The following is a 26,158-nucleotide window of genomic DNA, read 5'->3' as shown; positions in this document are numbered from 1 at the left end:
TGGTGGTTTTAGCTGTCTATTTGCAGCTTTAATGGATTTTACTTCCATCACCAGCTGCATTAATTCGTTTAAGGATAGGTATCTACTCTGTTTCAGCATAATTCTTATATCCTTGTCTATTACAATGTCTATAAATTGGTCACATGCCAACGAATCTATCATTTCACGAGCAGTGTCTGAATAAAATAACAGGGCAAGCCTTTCCAAACCTTCCACTAGCTTGACTAAAATATTTTCCCTTCATTCCTTCATACTCTTTTCAGGAACGTTTCTCTGGATACTTCTTTGTGGTTTAATACTTTAAACTTGTTAGTAAGGTGGCTTAAAATACTTGAAAGCTGTTATAGTTCTCAGCTGAAAGGCTTCTCAATATTATCCAAGCTGGTTCTTTTAAACAGGTAGTAAGATGAATAGCTTGTTGTTCACTATTCCATTCGTTTGCTTTGGAAATGATGACTAATTGACCTTGATATGACTTCTACACTACCTGACCACTACAATTCATTCGCTAATGTTCAATTAGCCACATAAATCCTGTAAGTTGTTCTGGAACTTATCATCTCTGAAGAAGTCCAGGAAGGTCCTTCAGTAGCAGATGAAAGAGTGGAAGGAATAATAGGTGTAGACCCAATAAGTAAGTTTTAGCTTAAACTCTTGAGCTGATGTAATATAAGTTGTAGTTGGTTTAATCTTTGAAGTTAAAAATTCGTTTACAAGATGTTTTATTCTGTTACTGGTGGTATTTTCTACTTTGTAAATTATGTCATTACAGCCGTTTCATACTTTTTCAATCTTATTGCTGCAATCTCACAATACATTTCAGACACTTCTATTGATCTTGTTTTCAACCATATTTGTTTTAATTTCTAATTCTTCTTTAAACAGTACATCTAATAACTTCTCTCTTAAATTCTTGCCACGCTTTTCTAATTCCCTTCTCTTCTTTCATAATCTCCTTTTATTTTTTTGAAATTTCTTCCTGGTTCCCTTTTAAGTTTCGGTAAACTTCTCCTTGATCTGCTTTAAAGTTTCTGCTCTTGTTCCTCATGATGATCTAATAATTCCATTATCTCAAGTAAATCTTAAATCTTACTACTTGAACTCGTTGTCGGTATCTTCAACAACTGAATTTTCAAAGTTATGCATTATTTTCATCATATTAATTCCACTTTTGATACGAAATATTTGTGGGGAGGCGATTTCCATTTATCTGGTGAAAATAGTTAAATGTCCAGTCTACGTAACAATAATAAATTACTGTATTTTCACTTTCTACAACTCTGAATACTGCCGTTAGTTCCTGTAGGCCAATGTTTCAAATGACGTTAACTAATATAAAACAATTACACCTACTTGTATAAACTAACTGTGATGACTCACACATTCTCTAGTATTAAATTACTCTCATACAATCTTAACTGTCTCCTATTTTTAATCCTCTTTGAAATATGTTAGGAAACGCTACGTCAAACACTTAGAGTTTTCTAAAGGTTTTAGGCCTACCTTATTAAATTTTATGATCTAACATCATCATCAAGACCCTCAGCTTTCTCTAGTCGATATTTAAATCATGGCATTAAAAGTATAGCTCACAACATTTGGAGTGACAAGTTTTTGTTAAAACATTCTGATCAAGGGTTTGTTTTTGAATTTCACGCAAAGCTATTCGAGGGCTATCTGCGATAGCCGTCCCTAACTTAGCAGTGTAAGACTAGAGGGAAGGCACCAAGTCATCACCACCCACCGCCAACTCTTGAGCTACTCTTTTACCAACGAATAGGGGGATTGACTGTCACATTATAATGCTCCCAGGGCTGAAAAGGCGAGCATGTTTTGTGCGATGGGGATACAAACCCGTGATCATCAGATTACGAGTCGCACGCCTTAACCCACCTGGCCATACCAGGCCCAAGGTGTTGATAGCAGAGCCTGGGCAAGGGAATTTTTTAAAAATAAGATACATCAGTTATTCTATTAGTCATTTCAACCATGATTATCTAACATTTTTTTTTTAAATAACGTATTTAACTCGTCAGTCCTTACAGATATTGCATAAAGGCTAGATTTTTAATACAAATGAGATTCTATCTAGACAACTACGGCGAAAAATCGCCTTTAATTTGAATGTGACCACAGAAATGTAGCATATGAACAAGATGTGAATACCAAAGTTCTAGTTTATTAATATTATTACTTTATATCTTAGAATTTATGTAAAAAATCAAATTACACTGCACAACAATTTTTTGAAAAGTTTTGCTTCCTGAAAAGTTTTTGCTGATTGTAACAGGTACCTGATGGGTATGCACAAATATAGCTTTGGTTTTGCTTCAGCACGTAGGAACTGTTTAAAGGCTTTTGTTTGTTTGTTTGTTTTTGAATTTCGCACAAATCTACTCGAGGGCTATCTGTGCTAGCCGTCCCTAATTTAGCAGTGTAAGACTAGAGGGAAGGCAGCTAGTCATCACCACCCACCGCCAACTCTGGGGCTACTCTTTTACCAACGAATAGTGGGATTGACCGTCACATTATACACCCCCACGACTGGGAGGGCGAGCATGTTTAGCGCGACGGGGGCGCGAACCCGCGACCCTTGGATTACGAGTCGCACGCCTAACGCGCTAGGCCAAGTTTAAAGGCAATAACGTATTTAATTGCGTTTATGTTTCTAATACGCTATTAAGTTCAAAATAATTAAAAGTATTTTGCTCCTGATTTTCATTTGTATTTAATGCCCGTTGCATCACGTTGCAGTGTCCAACAGTAGTCAGCAAGCATTGACGGATTCCAGTTGCCCCAGATATCGTTTTTCCATTGTAGCAATGTCCTGGTGAAACTGAAGATTTCGATGAAAGGTTACGTGATGGGCAAATTTGGATGTGATTTTCGTGATCATCAGCCAAAAATCTATAAGGAACACCCAACAGTGTTCAAGAAGCAAAAACTTTGTTGTGCAGTGTTATTGATGATGTGTATAGTGAATTGAGATTTTAATAAATATGACAATTTTATTCTTAAGCTTAAGTCGTACGTGCATTAAAATTATTGAACAAATGTGTTCCACATGGGCCAACCCCCAGCATTCTATTTAACCATACGGTGTTCAATGATCACATATGAATTGGTTTGAATTGGTTTGAATTTCGCGCAAAGCTACTCGAGGGCTATCTGCGCTAGCCGTCCCTAATTTAGTAGTGTAAGACTAGAGGGAAGCCAATCTAGTGTTCACCACCCACCGCCAACTCTGTGGCTACGCTTTTACATTAGCATATCTTCTTCAAAACTAGCTTCGTGAATATAACGAACAAACACAAACAACATTGCATAACCTGCAACATCTGTTGATTCACCCATCTGAAGCAAGAAAGTTGGACTCACTTTTATTCGTCTTATTAACTTCGTTTAGCAATTTGCTGACATCCTTGATTCTTTGAGAAATAGAGTTGTCAGAAAGGGTCACATAGTTAATGTTTTTAAGAAATTTCTCATCAGTTTTGCACTCTATTAAATCTTATGCGAGTGGTTTTATTAAATCTTCTGCAATTGTACGAGCTTCACCTGCTTTTGCAATACGAAAACAGTTTTTTTGGAAGTCATTATGAGGTCGTTGCTTCAAAGTACCTACACAATGAATGAATGACAATAGTAATAAAACATACTTAAGCGTTTTTAACATACATTAACGTTTCTTATTTATATTATAATGGTAACCAACAAGACATGGAGCAATAAGAGCACTTTTGTTGTCCTGATGGACAAACGAACGAAATGTAACTTTCCTCGCATGTAATTGCAAACACTTTCTTTTAAAATACTCTAAAGTTGGATTTTTTAATTTGGAGTGTTTGGTTTCTAGATGCCGTTTTAACTTTGCTGGATGCAAACTACTGTTACTCAACACTGTTCTACATTCAACACACAACCCACAACCCACTAGTTCCATCTTCATTACCTGTCCATGTAAAACCATATTCTATAAAACTTTCATCATACTTTCTTTTCTTTCACGTTTCTGTACTTGTTGCATCATCCTACGTTGAAGTGCTTGCACACGACGATAACGCCGATGAATTCGTATTAGGCCTAGGCCTAGGAAGACTCTTACTCGTACCACAGTTATTACTTATATTCAGCCACTTATTCATTATAAGGGTGACAACTAATTATTAATTTATCTAAGAACATATTCTTATATCTTTGGCACTTCAAAAGTATTTTCACGGACACAAAATAGCTTCTTAATGAAATATCGTTCAAGCACTTGAGTTTTATCATCGTATTGACCTAAGATCAGTGTGGTCCGGTATGGCCAGGTGGTTATTAAACAAACAAGATCAGTGTTGCCATAACGAAGTGAGAAATAAAAATTTGTGGGGGGAAAAGGCTAGGCCGCTAGAATAATATATTTTTCTATAGGAAAAGGGCAACCTATTATTTTTACATTTTTTTGTTTTGTTTTTAACAGAAATTTTTGAGTCAAATAACAAAATATTATGCCAGACCTGGCGTGCGTCAAAATCTCGAACAAAATGAAGCATGACGTCGTAGAGCTCATTTCTTTCGAGATTTAGCCACTAATCTGGCTTTTGAAAGACAGTTGGCATCACTACTCAAGGTTGACCGATGTTTCATACAAAAATTACTGGGATATCTTGCATCTCCAATGACGCATGCAATTTTGAGATGGTGACATATCTACTAGCAATCAGCACTGCCGAAATTAATTGATATTGTAGTAACGCTTTCACCGCGAAAACTTCCCCTAAGCTAAATAAAATCGTCTGGCGTTAGGCAGAATAAAATATTAAAAGGCTCAATACGTGATAAGCATGTTATATCAAAGACATATTTTACTTTTTACTTTTTTGTACACCGTATTCTGATTCAATTTTATAGTTTTAGAAAAAAAAATTAACATTCTAAAATTTCTTCACGGAGCTCCAGATAACTGTGGCGGAGCCCAAGGACTTCGCGAAGCATAATTTGAAAAACCATAGGTATCAGTCATAACATGATTAGGCTTTTCCTCGTGCACAGCCTTGAATTAACGGAAGGAAGCCAATGTCAAAAATTACATCAGGACGTCTCTCCCGGCTACAATAGGATGTATATTTTTATATTGTATGGTCTCTCGAATTTGCTCACTTTGTGCGAAAATGTATCACGGTACTGTCTTTTGATACTTATATAGTGCTTTAATAATACTGTTTCATAATTAATATGTCCTTAGTTAAATAGTGATTATTTCATTATTTATTATTGTAATTATTTACATCCTTTGCTATAATTATAATTCGTTCGCCATTTCTAATTGTCGGTATTTAGGTCCTTTGGGTGAACCTGGGAGGGTTAGGGTCAATACTGACCTCTTACTCCCGCTATTATGGTATTATTAGTATTTTATGTTTGGAGCAACTGTTAAATGTTGAGCACAATATAAAAGAAAGTATTGCTTTCCTCAATGTTCATTAATGTAAATTCAAAACTCCTATTAGGACCAAGTTCATTTATGTTGTAAGGTTCATCATTTACACGGGGACACACTTACTATATAAATGGTCCGTATATTCTAATGTTTTTCATGTTGTTGGCTTATGTTAAGTGTACTTACATAAACACTCTTTTTATAAACTGTGCGATAAAACAAAAATATGATGAATTAGGTAAGCCTAACAATATGTGGCATACTACTAAACTTATAGTACATATTTAATGGTGAGAGGTAGTTAGGCTCATTTTTATGATGCATGATAAAGCAATCCAATGCGCGTGACATTTCACTTTTGTTTAAGTATTTTTTTAAAGTATGTGTGTGTTTGTTTGTGTGTGTTTTCTTATAGCAAAGCCACATTGGGCTATCTGCTGAGCCCACCGAGGGGACTCGAACCCCTGATTTTAGCGTTGTAATTAAAGTATGTGAATAATCTGTTTAGAAGTGTATCACGGAGTGGTTGTAGGTTTGTGTATTTATGCAGAAATTGAGAGTTTATCGAGCGGGAAACTTTGTAGACGCTAGTGAGTTTTGCATTTTGTAGTTTAATTTTCTTGGGTGCGATATTGGCCAGTCTGGGACAAGTACATTCTATGATTGGTCGTATAAATTATTTGTATATTTTAATATGTTAGTTGGTGTTGTTCTTGTATAATTTCCTGACAGACTTCTAATTTGGTTTGTTCTTTGTCAGATTTTGGTTGAAATTTCACTTATATGTTTTTGCCAGGTTAATTTGGTCAGTTGTTTGGAGAAATATTTTTTTCAGATAGAGTTTGGAATTGATTTTGATTAGTTTTTTAGTTTTGCCAGTATTAAGATTTGTGTTTTTGGTGTATTAATTTTTATTCGTTTCTTAGAACAATATTCTGCGATGCTGTTTAAAGACAGCTGTAAATTCATAGCCGCTATTGTTAGTGTTTCGGAATTCTTCAAAATAGCTACATCTTCTGCAAATTCCAAAGTGAAACAGTAATTTTGGTCGTTTCATGGCATGTCGCTTACGTACACGAGGAGTATGGGGCTAATTACCTCTCCTTCAGGAGTAAAATACTCCGAGTAGGTGCCCTCAACATTTACCCATTTTCTATTCTCTAGAAAATTTGACAACCAGCGAATAACTATTCGCGGTAGTTCCATCTCTAACATCCGGAACCTTAGACCTGAGTGCAAGATAGTATCAAAAGCCTTCCTACCTCGAGAAGACAAACGACTGTACACTCTACTCTCTTTTGTCAAAACTATCTATTGTGGTTTCGGTCAATCTAATTAAACTATCTGTTGTTTGTCGAAACTTTCTGACACCGTGTTGTACTGCTGGTAATTTAGAATTGTGCTCTAGGTCAATCTTTCACTTATTCTTTCTAATTTTTTTCCTAAGCAGCTGGTTAGGCTGATTAGTCTGTAGCTTATTTTCTGGTTTTTCTTCCTTTAAAAACATGAGAATATTAGTTTGCTTCCAAGAAACAGGGATGTACCCTGTTTTGAAGAAGAGGTTGGGAGTGCCTTGAGGTATTCAAGTAATAACTGAGTTTATTTTTGAGTAATATTGCTTGTATGTTGTCTGCACCTGGTGCTTTGTATTTAATGTGTTTTATAGCTGTATTGATTTGTGTCAGTGTTACTTCACTCGTCATGTATTCTTCAAAGGTTTCCCTGATTGCTTCTGTTCTTGTTTCTTGTGGTATGAAGATATATTTGTTTTGTTGAATTTTATTATTTACTTGGTTTCAGTAATTGTTATTCATATCTGGAACAATTTGTTTTAAAAATACGTTGTAGATGTTCTTTAAATAGTTTTGCTTTTTGCATGTTATTATATGCTGTTTTGTTACCTAGGGCCAGTGTTGGGTAGGATTTTTATGTTGTTTTTTTGTGTGTGAATCTTTTCAGATAACTCAAGAATTTTTGTGGGTTATGTTACTCATTTAAGGTATTGCAATAAGTATCCGCTTTCTTGTTTTATTGATTCTCTTTCGTTTTTAATTTTGTTAAGTAGTGCATCTATCTGTGGTTTCAATGTTATATCCTTAGTGTTTTTGTATAGCCTTCGTAATCTGCGTCTATGTTTTTGTGTGGTTTCCATGTGAGTATTGTTGTGCGACTTTATTTAGGGATAGCTATTTCTGCTGCTTTAGTGACGCATCCGGTTATTACTTGACAATAATGTTCTATTTATATGTCTTATGGACACAACGCACTTGTTATCAATGAAATTGGTAATAATTCAGTTAATATTTGACAACAAGCTTCTATGTCTTGTGGACACAAGGTACTTGTTATCTATGAAGTTGGTAATAAGTCAGTTATTATTTGACAACAAGCTTCTATGTCTTGTGGACACAAGGCACTTGTTATCTGTGGAACTGGTAATAATTCAGTTAATATTTGACAACAATCCTCTACGTTTTGTGGACACAAAGCACTTGTCTTTGAAGCTGGTAATAATTCATCTAGGTTTTGTTATTTTTAATCTTTGCCAGTTTGATTTATTATAGTTAAATTTTGTTTGAGGTACAGGTTTGTTCTGTTGGGGGCAAGACTGAAGTTATACCAAATAGGAAAATGGTCACTGTCTGTGTTCTGTCTAACATGAAATTCTAAATTCAGAGGAGGCTATACACGTCTAATATTTCTTCTGAATTTATGTTTGTGCACCAGTGAGTTGGCGTTCAGTCATTTAAAAGTAAAAGTACAGAGTTTGTATTATTTATTAATTTTAGTAGACGAGATCCATTTGGTATTGTCGTTCGACATCCAAAGTGTGTGTTTAGAATTGACATCACAATATCGTTTTTGTTGTGGTTTACTGTATAAATTAACAATTTTGTGTATAAAATTCTACTGGGTGCACAGTATCTTCTTGCAGTTGTACTTTTAAAGTTATTTGTTATAATTACATCTGTGACAATGCACTTACATTAGCGATTGCCAATGTTGATTTATGGATTAAAGTATAATTATTCTAAATTCAATAATACGTTACATTAAAACAACATGCATAACTCATATTTAATAAATCATTGACTGACAACGTGCCACATACCGCACAGTCAGCAGAACTGTCCAAAAGTTTTTTCAAGTATATATCCATATGGTAATATGAGTACATGTCCAGTCGATAAACGTGAGAACTAGCAAGAAACCAAATCCACAACGAATCACAGAGTGAAGATTGACAGAATAAATTTAGTTTGTTCATTTTTTGTTCGACTCTTAAGTGTGTGTGTGTAAATGAGCGGTAGAAAATGGGACTAAGACATTTGACAACATGTAGAGAGAGAAAGACAACAATATACAACTAACGAAATTTCACACCGACAGAGAGAGAGTCATGTTGGATTTGAAAATTAGGCTTCTTGTTTACGGCATAGTTGGAAGACATGATTACTAATCACTTTCATAAACATAGTCTTACAGGAAACTATTTTAAAGATAAAACCCCCGTTGAAATAGAAACCACTTCTAAAATATAAGAGCTTAAAATCATAGAAGTAAAAGGATCGATAGGTCCTGTTTTCGTGGTCTGTATTCATACTGAAAATCATAATCAAGCAAGCATTTGCGTTTTTACTCTACGCGAGGTTTCTGTCCTCGCCGAGCTCACCTTTGGACAGATATACCTATGGTTATAATTAAAAAAAACAAAAAACTATTGACTTCATAATAAGTAACCAGTAAATGCGAATTTATTAATAAATGTTTCCGAATACTCTTTTCACGCCTGTGTTAAGTTATCAACATTCTTGTTTCAACTGCAATGAATAACCAGTAGTGTTCATATTATTCAAAGGTTTTGGAAGTTCCATCGTGGCTACAGCTGAGAAAAAAAAATTAAATTAAACAGTGAAATAAAAGGTGGAAATATAAGTTATCACCATACCTACTAAAAGTTTACTAAACTGACTCAAAAAGTTTCCAGAAACCAAAATATGCATAAATTTGAAATTCGCAATTAACTGTTCGAAAACAGCCGCAAGAAACTGTATACGTAGAAAAGCCGTAGCATAGTTACCGAATAGTTCACATATGAATGTACCCAGATTCGCAATTTTATAATGCTTGTTTGTTTGTTTTGAATTTCGCACAAAGTTACTCGAGGGCTATCTGTGCCAGCTGTCCCTAATTTAGCAGTGTAAGACTAGAGGGAAGGCAGCTAGTCATCACCACCCACCGCCAACTCTTGGGCTACTCTTTTACCAACGAATAGTGGGATTGACCGTCAATTTATAACGTCCCCACGGCTCAAAGGGCGAGCATGCTTGGGGCGACGGGGATGCGAACCCGCGACCCTCAGATTACGATTAACACGCTTGGCCATGCCGGGCCTTTACAATGCTAAAATTTGGGTTCGATAATTGTAATGGGCACAGTACATATTGCCCGTTGTAACGAACGAATGTTGTACAACATAGTGAGGTGTCAGAACTCTACAAACCACTACAGAACTTTGATTAACGAATGTCGCATTGAGCTGAGAAGGTTTAGCCAGGTGTACACGCCTAAACATAACAGTATAGCCATAACAGGTTTGATGTTTTGTTGTTGTAGGATTATTAGGACATGCAGGATATCAAAATTACGATATTTTGAACACGGAACAGTATCATAATATCTTGGTCTTAACGTTTAATAGATCCTGCTAAAATCTTTGAAAAGTCAAACCCCTAGGTACCTATGTTAATACAACTAAAATTTATTACAAGAGTTGCAAAAATAATGTTGCCAAAAGAAAACCCAACTAATCTACGAAACCAGGGAGACGGAAGACAAAATGGATGGAAACACCACCTCATGCTGTCAGCAAACAGATAACGTATATTATCCTATTCGATGTCGTAATAAAGTTTTATTCGGAAATGAGCTTTCTATGCCTAAAATTATTATACTGGCAATAAATACAAAAATTTGTTTTGCAACTTTATGTAAAAACGTGATTGTTGATACATTTGCTTTAGATTTTCACCTGAAATTGTACTTGTACTCATTACCACGAGTACCTGGAAAACAGTGTAAAATAAATGCAATGTTATTACGTAATTTGAATGACAATACATCCACTGTTATAATAATCCACTAACTTTTACGTTAAATGCTAGGTCTACTCTCGTGCTTATTAAATTAAGCTGTTGTTAAATTCTCATAGTTAAATTATTCAAAATTCCAAATAATTAATGTTAGCCTATCTTGATTTAAAAAATTCCGATGTTGTGTGTACCTGGCTAACAAACAACTTTATAACAATGAAAATAAGATGTAAAAACAAATTTAATTAAAATTCAGCTTTGTTTCATTGAAGTTAATTTACTTTTAAAACCAGATATTTAACACAAATATAAAATTACACCATATAAACGTCTAGCCTATTATTGGCCCGGCGGTTAAGGCACTCGACTCGTAATCTGAAGGTCGCGGGTTCTATTCCCTGCCACACCAAACATGCTTGACCTTTCAGCCGTGGGGGCGTTATAATGGGACGATCAACCCCACTATTCATTGGTAAAAGAGTAGCCCAAGAGCTAGCGATGGGTGATGATGACTAGCTGCCTTCCCTCTTGTCTTACACTGCAAAATTAGGGACAGCTAGTGCAGATAGCCTTCCAGTAACTTCACGCGAAATTAAAAAAACAAACAATATAGACCTCTAGCCTATTATTGGCCTGGTGGTTGAGGCACTCGACCCGTAATCTGAGGGTTGCAGGTTCTATTCTCTGTCACACCAAACATGCACGCCGTGTCGGCTGTGGGGGCGTTATAATGTGCGGACAGCTAACGCAAATAACCCTCTTGTAGCTTTGCGCGAAATTCAAACGAAACCTATTATTTCATTCAGAAGCCCCTAAAAAAAACAACAAAACCTTTCATTCAGTCATATTCAGATAGTAGAAGCAATTTTTGCAGGAAATGAGTACCAGGGCAAACACTTTATTGATTATTCAAACAATGAAAGCTGAAGTCAGAATCTTTTTAAAATGTTTCAATTTAACAGATATTCTAACTAAACTTTAAACCAAACCTAACAAAAATAGCATTAATGTAAACCAGTCTAATAGTGAAACATGTACAAAATACAAAATAATATAGCATACAATCATTAGTAGTGTGCTAAACATCAGAATAATTAGTGACTGAAAAACTATTAGTCCTTTAATTTAGGTTTGTTTCCAAAATCCCATTTTTCTATTCTTGTTAAACAGTTACTGGTTAACTCATCTAGGTGAACTACCATGTTTTAAATTAATATCTTAAGATCTTTAATAAGTAGCAAAATCTTATCAATACCTTTCACTATTATATATAGTTTCTAAAAAACATGAAATTTTGAGATAGTATCCTACAAAAAATATAAACTAGTTATTCATTTTCCATAATGTAAATTCTTTGAAATACAATGCAATAAAATATTACAAAGCTATTTACATGTAATAAAAAAATATTAAAAGTGACAAACAAAAATTAATGTATAAAAGTCAATTGTATGATTACTAGGTGTTTGTGTCACAAGTAGTTATAGAGCTAGTGCTCATTCAATATAATATAGAAAAAGTAAAAAAAACAAGCTATGTAACTATATATATATATAAACAGATTATCATAATTATAACATACAACATATAAATCTACTGTTTATATTTGGAGTGATATGTTCTGCAAGTGACTGTACTTGCACATTTACCTAAACCTTTTATCATCGCAAATCAAAATTATTGACAAACTTTTTTAACATTAATTACAATTCGTCTCATAATTATCACATCACAGAAATTAGCAATTAATCAAAAGCACTTAATAAGACCTTCCTTTCCTGAAATATGGGTTATAAAAAGTGCAAGCCAAACACTGAATACTTATCACACCAGTTTCATGAATTCACTTTAAAAATGTAAGTACTAAAGCTCGTGTTTTCTCACTCTCTGTTTAACTGTGTTTCTCAATTGTTTTCATTTTACTGTTTTACAATAAAAGAGAAAAAAATAACAGTAAAAGTTCTGATATGATTTACTTTGTTCACATTAGATACATTAAACATTTAACATTCATCTATTATAACAATGAACAACACTGTTCAATGCAAGAGTGTGATTTAAAAAGAAATGGTAATGGTTAATGTTCTATTCTGAGTTAACCACCCTAATGTACAATACCAGTGAGCTGTTTCTCCACGGAAAATGTTTGTACTATTAACCTTTCAACAGTATGAATGTTGTTCGTAACAACATCAAATGATGATAGATGCTATTTAAGGGAAAACTTAAAATATGGGTTATTCATAGCATATTATAAAAATATATGACCTCTGTAAGTAAATTGTTTCAAGATTATAAACTAACACCATAAACAATGTATTTTCCAAAAAAGCAAATTAGAATCAAGACAGCACTGCAGTAAAAGTTTTCCATGTCCTCCTACATCACCATTAAAAGAAGTTTTTGTTATGTGACTCACAATGATTTTTATTTACATTAACCAAGATCCATCAAGCAGAAACAATATTACAAGAGCATGGCCTGAGTATTGGCCCATATCATATGCTATACAATATTCTCAGTATATGACAAGGAAAAAGAGTCTGGAACCATGATTTGAAACTTAGATCTCTTTCTGACAACACCTGTATTCTAACCTCTGAGGTACCCAGGGGTATAGATGTTCTCCATCGCTGTCCATTTATAAAGTCTTGCTCTCTGAATATGAGTATCATACTATGTTATGATAGGTACAAAGACCAAATCACAGACGTCTATCACAGACTTACAATTATTCACTAAATTTTGTAAGAAAATCATGAAATAACAATATGGTTATAATCATAACACTTAATGTAATAGAACACAGTATCCTATATATTTGTTAAAACTATCTACTAAGTATATTTTTAAGTAATAATATTTCACAGATGAATTTATGATATTTCAACCAAAGCTGAAATAAATATAAACCAACTCAGACTGATACTTTCAAACAACTGGTAAAGGTTACACACAGTACAATAAAAAACATAATTTATAATAATACAAAGCCATTTGTATTACATACAACTATTTTACTTATAAACTTGAAATTCAATTCTATAAATTTTCAGTCAGTAAAGTTTTCATAGAAAAAAATTTTGGCTTTCAATTTTCCACCTTAACCTGTGCAACCTTCAAGAAACATTTTTTTTTTTATGTTTAACTTTCAAAGTAAAAAAACTATTTGCTTGTCATATGAAAGCAGAAATGTAGTAAAATCTTTGACTTTTCATAAACCAAATTATTTTAAGTTTTCCTAGGCTCATACAAAGTATAAACCACAAAAAAAAATTAACATAACACTGTTCATGCTATTATACCTGTAATGGATATTTAGAAAGGTGTGTGTAATGTAGAAAGTCTTGCTGAAAATTCTATGCTCACTTTAAATATCAAAATATTATGAAAATTAAACAAAAGAATATTTATTTTAACAAGGATGAATTTTTTTCTACCTTGATATCTTAAAGCTATTCACAATTGAAAACATTTTTGGCAGTAGATACTTTTAATTAGGTTTGATTGCAAAAGTGATCAAGTTTCATTTCTTAGTAACTTTCCAAAACATCTGTTCTGAAAGAATAACTAAATATAAGTTACAAAACAGAAAAGTGGGTCAATCAGTTGATTTTTCTGAACCACTAATCACAAATCTACTTTTTTGCATGAAAAGGATTAAATTACTGAATGTATTTTAAAGCAACTAATAAAAATGCAACTTATTAATTTTTGTTTTAGTTCAAAATTAGTCAGTGTCATGTCAGTTGAACCATTTAAAACAAAGTTCAAAAATTAAACCACCACTCAATATAACTTAGAAATTAATCAACATTTTTGAAACTTGTTAATGGCCTGACAATTTCTAAAAAATATGTACTTTTAGAACTGCTGATAAATCGCAGCTGTATTTAATGGGCAAAATGTATAATCCTGATCCAAAGCAGTATATATTTCATACACAAAACAGTATCACAATTTTTTTGTTTTTTTACATACTTGGCACATATGATGATGACACATGCTCCACTACAATACAACATACAGGACTTTATTATTGACCAGAATTACATGTATAATTAAAAACTATTACACATTTTTGGGTTGGAATTTTTTCCAATTAGAGATTCCATCTTATTTTAATACCCTGTCAAATTTCATTACAACAAAGTTAACTAGCTACAGATAACAACAAAAAAACTAGCAAAATAAATCTATCCAGTATATGAAAACTTTATTCTCTTTTAACAGTCAATGCACTGTTTGTAAAATACTCCTTAAAGAGAAAAAGACCAAAAAAAAGGGTGAATGTGGTTGTAAGATAATAATAGTCATCTTGGGGTACAACTTCAACAACAGCAAAAGTTTGTGATGCTTTTCAAATCAAAGAAAAAAAACAACAACAAAAGCAGCTCTTCAAAGTCTATAAGCGATAAGATGTGAGCATGAAAAGGGCACTTCATTTTTAAAAATAACAACAACACAATTCAGTACCATACACCAAGAACTAACTAAAACTTTTGGTTTAAGATGTTTTTTTTCAAATAAACTTCATATTCCTTAACAACATATAGCACCAATTCCTGCAGTAGTTTATGATAACGCAGGTCTTTTTACACATCTTTTACTTCATGCTTCTTGTCAAAACAGAACTCACTTTATTTAATTTCTTAATAACAAAATCTGACATATCAGAAAAGTACTTGTGATAGTCATTTACAACTGACAGATATCTACACTTACTTTTATACTTGAAAGCACATAATTTGTAACTAAGTGGTTAGGGCACCCCAGCACAACAAGTTAAAAAAAAACAAAACAGAATGAATGTTTTAAGCTGAAGTTGAAAGATTTTCCATTTATCAGATAAAACAAAACAACTAATATATCTATACATATTTATATGTGTCAAACATACAATATACTGGTTATAAAATGCCAGTAGCAAAAAAAAAAAGGGAAATTGAATAACCAAATAATTCACAACTTTATCTGAGGCACTCTTAGAATAGGCCATCACCAGATGAAGTCATCAGCAATACACCAGATCTGATTCTCGTCCTTTAGGAGCAGTTCTCCTTGATTTCTATTAGGCATTACTCTCCAAGTGTGGTACTTAAAGATACATATCACATTTCTTCCACAGGAAAATTTCCTTATTATTGAAGAGACTGTGGTCAGACTCCACTGGTTGTATCAGTAAAATGATCTTGATTGCAAGTAAAATCACAACAGAATGGAGGCGAGTCAACTGCTTTTAAAAATGACTGTTCTCTTTCAGAAATTGACCTACCATCCTGACCACTACTTGAAGTGTCTCTGGCAGACACAATACTGGGTATCTCAATATGAGAAAGGAGCATAAGATTACAAGGTTCTCGTATGTAATTACAGTGATCACTGGGAATATCAGCATTAACATTCACATGACCACTGTTTGAATGTATGACTAGGGAACTAATATTTGGAGTCTGCACGACTACTGGCTTTGACAAGAGACTAAAAGAGTTTGACTGATAGGGAGGAAGATTTTCATTTTTTGATACTGTTTTGTTAGGCGGTGGTTTTATCCAGCTCCTAAGTATTTCATTGTCTTGAATGGAATCCTGCACATGAACAGACTTTAAACCATTGTATTGAAACTTTTCACCATCAGGTAAAGATATTGTAGCCGGTAAACCTAAGGTAAAGTCCATTTGCACTGTTTGCTGTCTTATCTGTTGGTCTTGCTTAGAAGCAAGATCCATTTTTCTATGTTTTTCTACACTGTCAGGGGTATAGAGCACCTGAGAAAAAGAATTCAGAAGAAAGAAATCAGTGATATATTTAAACTTTTTTTTTACTTTATATTCAAATATTGTAAAAGTACTAACATAAGTTACTGCTATTTACTGTTAAAATAAACAAGATTTAAACAAAATAAATATTTTGTATTAAAATGAAATAATTCTCTACTTCCCTAAATAACTAAATGTACTCATGCTAAGAGATTTTACACAAACTTTGCTTTCCTAATATAGTTCAGAATGTTACATTACAGTCACAATGAAAACCACATATCCTGCTGTAGGTAGATGAGTAGGAAAACTGTAAGAGCTAAGTAGTAGGGACTGTTTTACATTAATTTTAACCTTAAAAATGTAAACTTTAATTCAGGTAGACCTACCTCTAACACCATCTCACCTGCTAGTTGAATGAACATTGTGTACCAATAGCACCTCTAGTCTTTTCTTACCATTCTTGGGTAGCTTCAGTTAGAACTGAAGTTAACATTTTCTTACACTAAAAATGCATTTCTGATAGGTACTTATCTTCTATCACATAAAAATTTATCTCAATTGTTGACCACTCTGTTTTAGCATTGCTAAAAGAATTTTAGCAACCAGTACACCAGTCTTTAAATTCCCCCCAGAACACTCTCCACCAATAATATTGCACAACGTGTAATGGCACAACTAACTCTTTCTGTTATTTCTGCTCAATACTCACTTTCAAGAAGTAGAAAGTACTAGAATAAAACCACTGGTTTTGTGGGGAAGAAAAGTCTGAGAGAAGATAAGTACTTATTGGAAATACCTTTCAAGCATATAAAAAAATGCTAACTTCTAAAACGGATTTGCCTCTTTTCACATAAAAGAACAGAATTCCACATTGCAAAAGTGGAGGGTTAGCATAAATGCACAAAAAAACAAAACAAACATAAACCAACTGTCCAGAATGAAGGAAACCTGTGGAGTACAATACTACATCTGGAATATGTATGCCCTTTGCTCTGGAATTAGAAGGGTAACATAAAATGGGCAAACTGTTTGATTACAAATAGGAATATGGAAGCAGAAGCCAGTCTTCCATGTAATGATGATTGCAAAGACCCTTCAAATGAGCAAACTACTAGACAAAACACATAAGAAGCTGAAGAGAGACTGAACAGCAGTACCCTTAACTGGAATACTTGACCCTCGTGAACAGAATAAAGAAAACAACATGACTCTAGAGCAATGAGAATGTGAAGATAGGCATCCATTACATTGAATTTAATCATCCAGAGTCCCGGAGAAAACACCCACGAAAATAAGGGATGAGATTCCATAGTGAAGAAATGTAGCTGAACAGATCTATAATTGATCTCTTTTTGAGGACCACAAAGAGATTAGAATAAAAACCAAGGTGGATGGGAACCACCTGCTCAATAGCTCCTTTGCATAGAAGGCCTTGAATGGCCTCAGCAAGACAGCTGAGAGAGAAAGGATCCCACAGAGGATGAAAGAAAGCTGGCAAAAAGTGATGGGGACCAGAACCTAAGGTAGACATTTTCGGAAGGAACCTGTAGAACCCATAGACCCGTCATGAAGTGAATTTCAGATAATTGAGAAGTGGAGCTATCTGGCTCCACAAGACAGGGAATCTCTGCCATGTTATTGATGATGCTGGCATCTGTCTAAATGGTGGGTGTGAGTAAAACAAGGATAGGAATGAGAACACTTTGAAGAAAAAGAAAAGCAAGAAAGCAGCACAGACAAATCTAGGGAGGTAATGGGAGGACAAAACAAATGTGTCACTAGGGTGGATAAGGAAGAATATAACCTAGCTACAGCAATCTGTGATTCTAAGAAATTTGGACATCAAATTTGAAATAAAGTAGGAAAAAGATCTCATAGAGAGGGAACAGGGAGACAAACTCCTTCCAGTAAAGCATCCTTCTTTAACAAGTCCCAACAATGAAATAAAACCAGATACTAAAGGAAAGAGCAAAGGAAGGTTTTGAGCTCTTCTGAAGAGACATCAGGAGACTGAGAAATGGCCTCAGATGTTTATTGGAGGGAGGAAAGATAGTGTAAAAGAGAGATCAGGGAAAGGAAAATCCTGGAAAACTTTGCTTGACTGAAATGGACAGAAGCCCCAGGATTTGAGCCCCACAGAAGTAGAGGATCTAAATGCTGAAAATTCCAAGGTGCAGAGATAAACCAAAGCACACTGATCCAACAAACAAAAGGGGATGGGACATGCCTATCTATACCCAACTGTAGTTGATCAGAAAATCTCTAAGAAAGAATACTAACATCAGAAGAAGAAGGAAAAACATAATAATAAAAAAGAAGAATTTCACCCAATAAGCTATAGGAGAAACATAAAACATAACATATATGATTGACAAGTTGGAAGAAGGGAGTAGGAAATGAAGTATCATGAATGGGTGTAGAATGTGATGGACCAAAAAAAGGAAGTTGCCAGAAAATTAGTGTCCAAACTTACTTCCTCATGATGGTAGGGCTCCTCAGAAACATTGTCATGTAGACACACAAAAAAATACTGGCCAAACATAAGACTCTCTGTGAACCAAGACTTGTATTTCTTCAGTAGATAAAGTCAGTCCAGTAACCTGAGAAATTGTGCCATGTGTGTTGTTGTCTATGGCGGGAATATCATTGTTGACCAGATTCAATCTTGAATTCATATTAAAAATGTAGAATTCAGAAACAAGAATGCAAAAGTGTAGAAACAATTGCAAACAAACACAAAATATAAGAATTTTCAGATGTCATGCCAATTGAGAAAATCAAAATTGAGTAGGACAAGCAGGTGTCTGAATACTATTGGTGGAGAGTACTCACACATGTGTACATGTTCAAAAATGGTGTGAAACTAGTTGGGTATAACAACTGGTGAGCAGATTACTAAAATTATTTTAGCAATGCTTAAAGATAGCTTTTTCTGTAAGAAGAGTTAAGTCCATTTCAGAATTGAGTTGTTCTGGATAACCAAGGTCTAGGAGTCCTTTATAAATCATCCCATTCAATTTCAGACTTGCTGGATGCCACTTCACCACTACGACCTTCAGTTATCTGCGCTTCCCTCAGGGGAGAAATAATTTAACAGCAATTCTGAATGCATCACATATTGGTTGCAAGTTCAAGTTGCGAACTGCAATGAGAGGGAAGTCATGGGCCATCACAGTGTTATCAGAAGAATCAAAATCTGGAGATGACTTCTCCTAAACCTATAACTTTCTCAAACAACCATCTCCCTTCAATGACTAACTCTTCTTCTTGTTGGAAAGTCCTCTGAATTGTTGTAAAAGTGCCAATTTCATGACAATGAAGCTTTTCCAAACTTAAAAACTAGAGAAGTAGTAAAGGGCAACATGCATTTCAATGCAAAACTCCACAAATAGATATGTTGTAATCATGGCACCAAAATTTCCTCCTTTCTACCTAATCCATAGTTGTTTCTCAAAGAGTGAATGAAACAGTTACACAAAATAATGGGAGAATCTACCAATAAATATATTACACAGTAATTACAAATTATTTGACTAAGAAAAGAAGAAATACGACACAATGAAACAATGTTTATCCATACTCGCAAACACAAACACAATAATATGTATGTCTTGGATGAAGGAGAGCTACTTCATCAGATGATTTACTCTTACATTCTGGTACTGACTTCAAATATTTATGAAGAGTCAGTTAACGTTACACGTTAAACTTCAGGGTATTATTACTATTCAAAAAGAAAAGTAAAATTTCATTCACCAAACTGATAGCTTTAGCTTTAGAGAGAGAGCTGCGAGGTCATGGTATTATATATCAATATTTATAACTACATTCTTCTCAAAATATGAGCACAAACTATGTTAAATCAAACTACAACCTGACCTACAAAAGAAGAAAACTGCTGTATACTTTCATATAAAAGATGCAGCTTTATAGCCATATCCAGAAATCCAGATGTAATTTCAAGGGAATGACAAGGAACAAAATAAACTTAATGACTTTCTTGACCCAAATGTGATGTTAAAATTGCACATATTACAAAAACTGACAAAATCTATGAAATACTACATTAAAATATTGGAGATACAAAATACATGTTATGCTTATATACCATAAAAGCATAATTTTAACTTGAATTTGAAATTTCAATCTTCAATTTAGTTTAAATGCATTACTGAAGAGCTCATAAAAATACCAAAGTCATTAAATGGTTTCAAACTTGGTCTAGTTTTCAAAACAAAATTTCATTATTTGTAGAATATTATTATAACTGTTTGAAAATTAAAACCAGTAAAAGTTATATCTATCACATTACTTTGTTTCTCAGAATTAAAACAACTGCGTTTCAATGAAAAATGCTTATACACCATTTAAATATAACAATGTTTCTTTCTGTGACTATATGACAGGGTAATGTTTATGAAGTGTTAAATTCAAATAGCTTACACTTGAAAAAGGAATCTCAAGTGAAAAAGTTCTGTTTTGTAACATATATTTCAGTACTATTTTCAAAACATTTTATGATTGGACCATTTTGGGCTCTTCAATCACATTGTACTTAGAAGAAAGTATTATAAAACTGGTGTCATTCAAAAACAAATACAAGTTATTTAATTGCATACATGTACAGAACACAAACTTACTGAGGAATGTGATGCAGGTGCATAATTATACTCCACTGGAGACAAGTTCTGTGTAGATCTACCTTGAAAGAAGCCTTGGGGCTCTAAAGGACTAAGAGGTGGCCTGCCCCATCCTTCTTGCCATGACCATGCACCCATCTTGTAGTGACTGAGGACACAGGTGATGAATCCCAGCATTAACACTACAGCTATCACAATAATGACAACTTGTAAAGTAGATACTGAAAAAAAATTGAAATTTAGTTCAATCAGTAAAAATTGTGCATATAAAAGTTAATCCTTAATGTAAAAATCCTGGTAGTAACAAATATGACATCTTTCATGAGCTGTAAACTAACCACTTGGTAAACAACTGTACAATGCAGTGATAACCTTTAAATACATTTATGTAACACAAAAAAAAATAATCTATTCTCTGTGTAAGCATTAGTGACTTAAATATTTACTTATAACATGTAAAAATTGTGATGTCATTTTACATATCTTTGAAAGTAAGCACTTGAATAATTTCCTTATCTATATTCATATGCTGTATTCTTAATAATAAAAAAAAACATGGTGAGCAGAGCACAGATAGACCATTGTGTAAGAAACTGAAAACAAAAATATCTCTGTATATGCACAAACTATGCAGCAAATGTATGCTTTCATGTATTTGACATTTACTGGTCGGACCTATGGGATAATTTCCTGGATAAAGGTAAATTATTTGTTACAGACTGGCTCCATTTAAGAAGGTTAGATAGTAGGAAGTCTGGCAAAGCTCTAAATATACTTCTTAAAAGTGGTATAGTTTAAACTAAGCTTGGCTAGTGACATGGGAATTTGGTATATCAGTAGTAAACAAAGGGACAATTAAGGTAACAATGATTTTAGTAGTAGATTTAAAGTTCAATACATTAAATAATATTTTTCAAAGATAAACATATTTGGATCAATAATAAAATTATTTGATATTATTCTAATAAAAAATTATCAGAAACATAAAACAGATGGGTTCATGGCATGCTAGATGAAATGCAAGACTGACTACTAGAGGTATTGAAAGTACCTTGTGGCAATTGAACTTTTTACAAAGTTTCCAAGTAACAACAGCAATTAAAAAATACACATGAAGAAAATAATAGTACTTTTGAAAAACACCTACACAAGTAATCCTAATTCACAAACAAAAATGTAAGAAACAGTGGTAACTTAAAAACATTATTGTGCACTAAGATATTTTGATCATAATTTTGGAATGATCTTTACTGTTTCATGCAATCTTTTAAGGTCTAACATTTATTGTGCAGATAAATGTCGAAAGAAGGAGAGTGAGTTACATCAATATATTTCATAGTTTGAAGAGACCAAGAAAAACGACCTTTCATTTTCCTTCCAGAATTTCAATATCAATGTTTTATTATACATATTAATTACTATACAACAACAGTAATAACTATTTTTTAAGTTGTTAATCCTCCGTAATGCCATTAAAAATTAAAACAAAAAATTAAAAAAGTATTCAAACATTCAAGCTAGTACCAAATAATGGCACAAATTATAAACATAAAATGCACATAAAAGTATGCAATTCTGTACCTGAGACATAAAAAATAGCAGTATTTTAAAATTACAGATGCATTGATACACAGTATTTGGGGAATATGCACCTTGATCAAAGTTTGATACAATGCTACCTGTTTCAGTTTCTATGGCACCAAGTTTCATTTACATTATTTTAATTTAAGTCAAATCATATAATAAATTTTCTTAAGTACCAAGTTTATAGTTAACAACTGTATGCACTTTATAGAAACAGTTCTTTTTCTGAATTGAATTAAATATCCAATAACTAATATACAAAAGTGATAACAACTCCATAAAAATAAAATAAAAGTTAAATAAGTCAGCCAACATGGCATTCCTGGTTAAGTAACTAACAAGGGAAGTAATACTTCCAACTGCTGATTGGAGTAGTTAAGACATTTATGAAAAAACAACCAAAAACTCCAGAACGATGTTATATTTATTTCACATAAAATTTCACTTTTACTACCTCTTTAGAAGTAATCTGCTGCTTACACTGGTAGACTCATAATGGGTAACAAACTATAGACTTTTATGTTTGTTCTAGAGACCAATGAAGAGTGTATTACCTTTTTACTACAGAACTTTTTTAAAATGCATAGTCTGTTGCACAATGAGGCAAACAATGCAAGCAACAAGTCATTCCTGAAAATGTTGTAGAAATAAAACATGTAAAATAAATAAAACTTGTTCTGGAGCTTATGATCATTCTGTTAGTCATACAAAATAGTTAACATAAGCTTTTATATTTAAGCAGCTAAACTTGTAAGAAGGTTTTAATGAGGCCACAGTGTCCTAAGTTTTAAAATACTATTTCTAAGGCCCCCCCAGTGGCTCAGCAGTGTGTTTGTGAACTAACAACATCAAAAACCGGGTGTCGACACCCATGGTGGGCAGAGCACAGATAGGCCATTGTATAGCTTTGTACTTAATTCAAAACAACAACTATTTATAAGCAATACTTTTGAACACATATCTCTTGGATATAGGCAAAGTATCTAAATATTTTATTTTATGGATCCATACATCAAATCTTTATTTGTATATGAAAGTTTTAATTGTGCTGTATGTTAAACTTCAAGAATTTGTAGTTGTGTAACTATAACTGGAATATGTCTTCTGAAGAACTACTTGCATATAGGTTGTTGCTTTCAAAAAGTTAACTGATAAGGCAAGTAATATCTTGTGTAGTTAAGTACTAAAATTGGAATACACATACTTAGTTACCACAAGTATGAAAATAAAAGTATGCACTGTTACCTAATAGATCTTACAGTTAAAAATAACAAATTAAAATGATCTTAACTTTTCTTTCACCTTTACCATATGCTCATCTTTAGTTAATTACAGAACCACTATTCAAGAACTATAATGTAATCAAATTTAACAATAAAAAACCACCGACTTTTACAACCTTGACAAAACTTAGAAAAATAATAACCTTGATTTAGGTTTGATACTTTAATTTTTGTGTCAAAAAAATCACAATAACTAAATAAAACTTAAAGATAAATGTGAATGTCCATGAAATATTTTCAAACTTTGGACCAACCTAATAATATTATACATAGGGCTTAGTTAGGGTAAATAAGCAGAAACAGTGGTACTTCAGTATTCAGTTTTTTTTTTATTTATCTTAATATGTGTATAACTGAGACTCACAAATTTAAAGTATAATTCTACAAGGAAGCAAAAAATGAATAAAAGATTTTGATTCTACCACACTTAAACCAGTGATTATTAAAAAAAGAGCTTTGATTTGTTTATCATATCTAACCTGACTTACTAATATCTTTAAGTCAATTTAAATTTAACCAAACCATGCTAAAAATGAACTTCTTTTTAACAGCAAGTTAATGAATTTAAAACTTGTGTTTTAAATGATAATAAACAAAGAATTACCAAATGAACAATCATCATTCTCCAATGTCAAATTTCAATTATCAGCTATTTCACAACTTACAGAAATTTGTACATTTGCCAACTGGTCCAATAAAGCTCCAGACAAAAAAAAACAACCACTTGTTATTAATAGATATCTTTCCTTACTGCACAGTACTTCACTACTAAGTAAAATATTAAAGACAGAATATAAAATTATTTTTTTTTAAATAAACTGAACAGTGGTAGAAGAGGAAAATAGCACATGTGTGTAGCACTCAATATTAAAGTTAAATCATTCTTTTGAAAGAATATACATTTCTACAAATATACAATACTACCCAATTACAAAGATAAACTACGCTATCTCGAGGTAAGTTAAGAGGCTCTGTCTTTTACACAAAAACTAAGCAAAAGTGTTTAAACTGTCCTGCAGTAAATATTTCTAAGAGTAAGACTACATTACTTTGTATCTCACTCTCAGGTCAAAATGTTTTTTTTCAAATTTTGGCTCAAACTGCTGTTGATGATGTACGTTCAATAACATACACTACTTCTAATGAAACTAAGATAACGAAAAACAAAACAAAAAATAGATACCTTTAGGGCTGGCAGGATGAATTTTAAATATCAGACTATCGTTGATGTGATATAAATTGCTTCTAGTGCTTGTTGTAACATTCAATGTGAAAATTTCGGTCATGACTACGGGCTGTGATATACAAGTACATTGTGAACCAGTAAAAATGCTATCAGGCAATCAGTTTATTACGTATTAATTATCATAAACATTTTCAAAACTTCCATATATCACGTCGGTGACAAAAGCATACAACACGTGATAACTAATAGTAATACTAAATTTAACCCTTCTTCTGATTATTTTTACTTATTCTTAACCCGATATACCAAACCGAATAGTTGGCCATCACACATTCACTTACAGTAGGAAAGTGGCCCGACATCAGACACAGGTCTCCTGGTATATGACACATTTGATCAATACATTCGTCTGGAGCATGAACACATCTAGCGTTAGGAAAATCGACGCAGCGTGTCCCAAGTTGTCAAGGGTATGCCTGTACAAAACTCTACTACTCATGCGCACATACATGACTAGCTTCCTATATCTTTTATCTTGTTGGCTCTGGTAGCCTTGAGAATAGAATACCACACTATTACAAGTTATAAAATATATGGATATAGCACTTGAAAACGTATGACAAGAATGAAAAGAATATCACCAACTAACTTATGTGTGTAAATACTACTAATAATCACAACATAAGTTATACAATACTATTAACCTATATCAAAGGTATCTCAACTATACATAAAATTTTGAAATGAATTTTTACCACGACACTGATGCATAACATTATTAACATACATGTTACAGGCGTATTAAAGCATACACGCAATTAATATTCTATGTGTTAAAAGAAGAATGTTTGTTCTAAGAATGCCCAGCATTACCTGTTACAAACTGTAATCACACCAACCTTTTTAATCAAAAGATAAAAGCTTAGAAAACGATTTGAGGAATATAAAACATAAGTTAATAACTTGCGAGTCTCTCACAGTTTATGATTGATTGTTGAGTCAGTTATTTTTGTTAACTATATATTTAGTTAGTACAATTTTTTTAATACTGAGTTTATATTTCGACAAAGAAATACAGATACCGGAAAAGTTAACATGTAAGTAAAAATGTTCAAATAGCTTTCGCTGACTTAGGGGCCTGGCATGGCCAGGTGGTTAAGGCGCTCGACTCGTATCCTGAGATAG

At 33.0% G+C, this 26,158-nt stretch overlaps 1 protein-coding gene and 1 long non-coding RNA gene across 2 annotated transcripts; one reads left to right on the top strand and one right to left on the bottom strand.

Annotated features, from left to right (window-relative positions):
- The first annotated feature begins 404 nt into the window (after positions 1 to 404).
- Positions 405 to 3,018, top strand: LOC143249490 (uncharacterized). The gene is made up of 2 exons (XR_013027806.1): positions 405 to 634; positions 2,755 to 3,018. It is a non-coding gene; the product is annotated as an uncharacterized LOC143249490 (long non-coding RNA).
- A 9,900-nt stretch (positions 3,019 to 12,918) lies between these two features.
- Positions 12,919 to 25,428, bottom strand: LOC143249524 (uncharacterized). Its single transcript, XM_076499516.1, has 4 exons — positions 25,315 to 25,428; positions 24,971 to 25,082; positions 20,921 to 21,141; positions 12,919 to 16,286 (listed from the first exon to the last, which is right to left on the bottom strand). Exons 1-4 carry the CDS (start codon positions 25,363 to 25,365, stop codon positions 15,678 to 15,680), a joined length of 993 nt encoding a protein of 330 aa, XP_076355631.1. The 5' UTR covers positions 25,366 to 25,428; the 3' UTR covers positions 12,919 to 15,677.
- Between the last annotated feature and the right edge of the window lie 730 nt (positions 25,429 to 26,158).

This window comes from Tachypleus tridentatus, chromosome 1, assembly GCF_004210375.1.
Source record: "Tachypleus tridentatus isolate NWPU-2018 chromosome 1, ASM421037v1, whole genome shotgun sequence".
Taxonomy (NCBI): domain Eukaryota; kingdom Metazoa; phylum Arthropoda; class Merostomata; order Xiphosura; family Limulidae; genus Tachypleus; species Tachypleus tridentatus.
Note: the sequence above shows the minus strand (reverse complement) of the source record. Positions and strands in the feature narration are given on the sequence as shown.

Bases quoted from the DNA above. Each gene is read 5' to 3' on its own strand.
- LOC143249524 (XM_076499516.1), bottom strand. From the start codon at position 25,365: ATGTGTCATATACCAGGAGACCTGTGTCTGATGTCGGGCCACTTTCCT. The intron at 25,083-25,314 runs GTAAGTGAATGT...TGTATATCACAG, and splicing joins TGTCGGGCCACTTTCCTACT to CCCGTAGTCATGACCGAAAT. The intron at 21,142-24,970 runs GTATCTATTTTT...ATTTTTTTTCAG, and splicing joins TCATCCTGCCAGCCCTAAAG to TATCTACTTTACAAGTTGTC.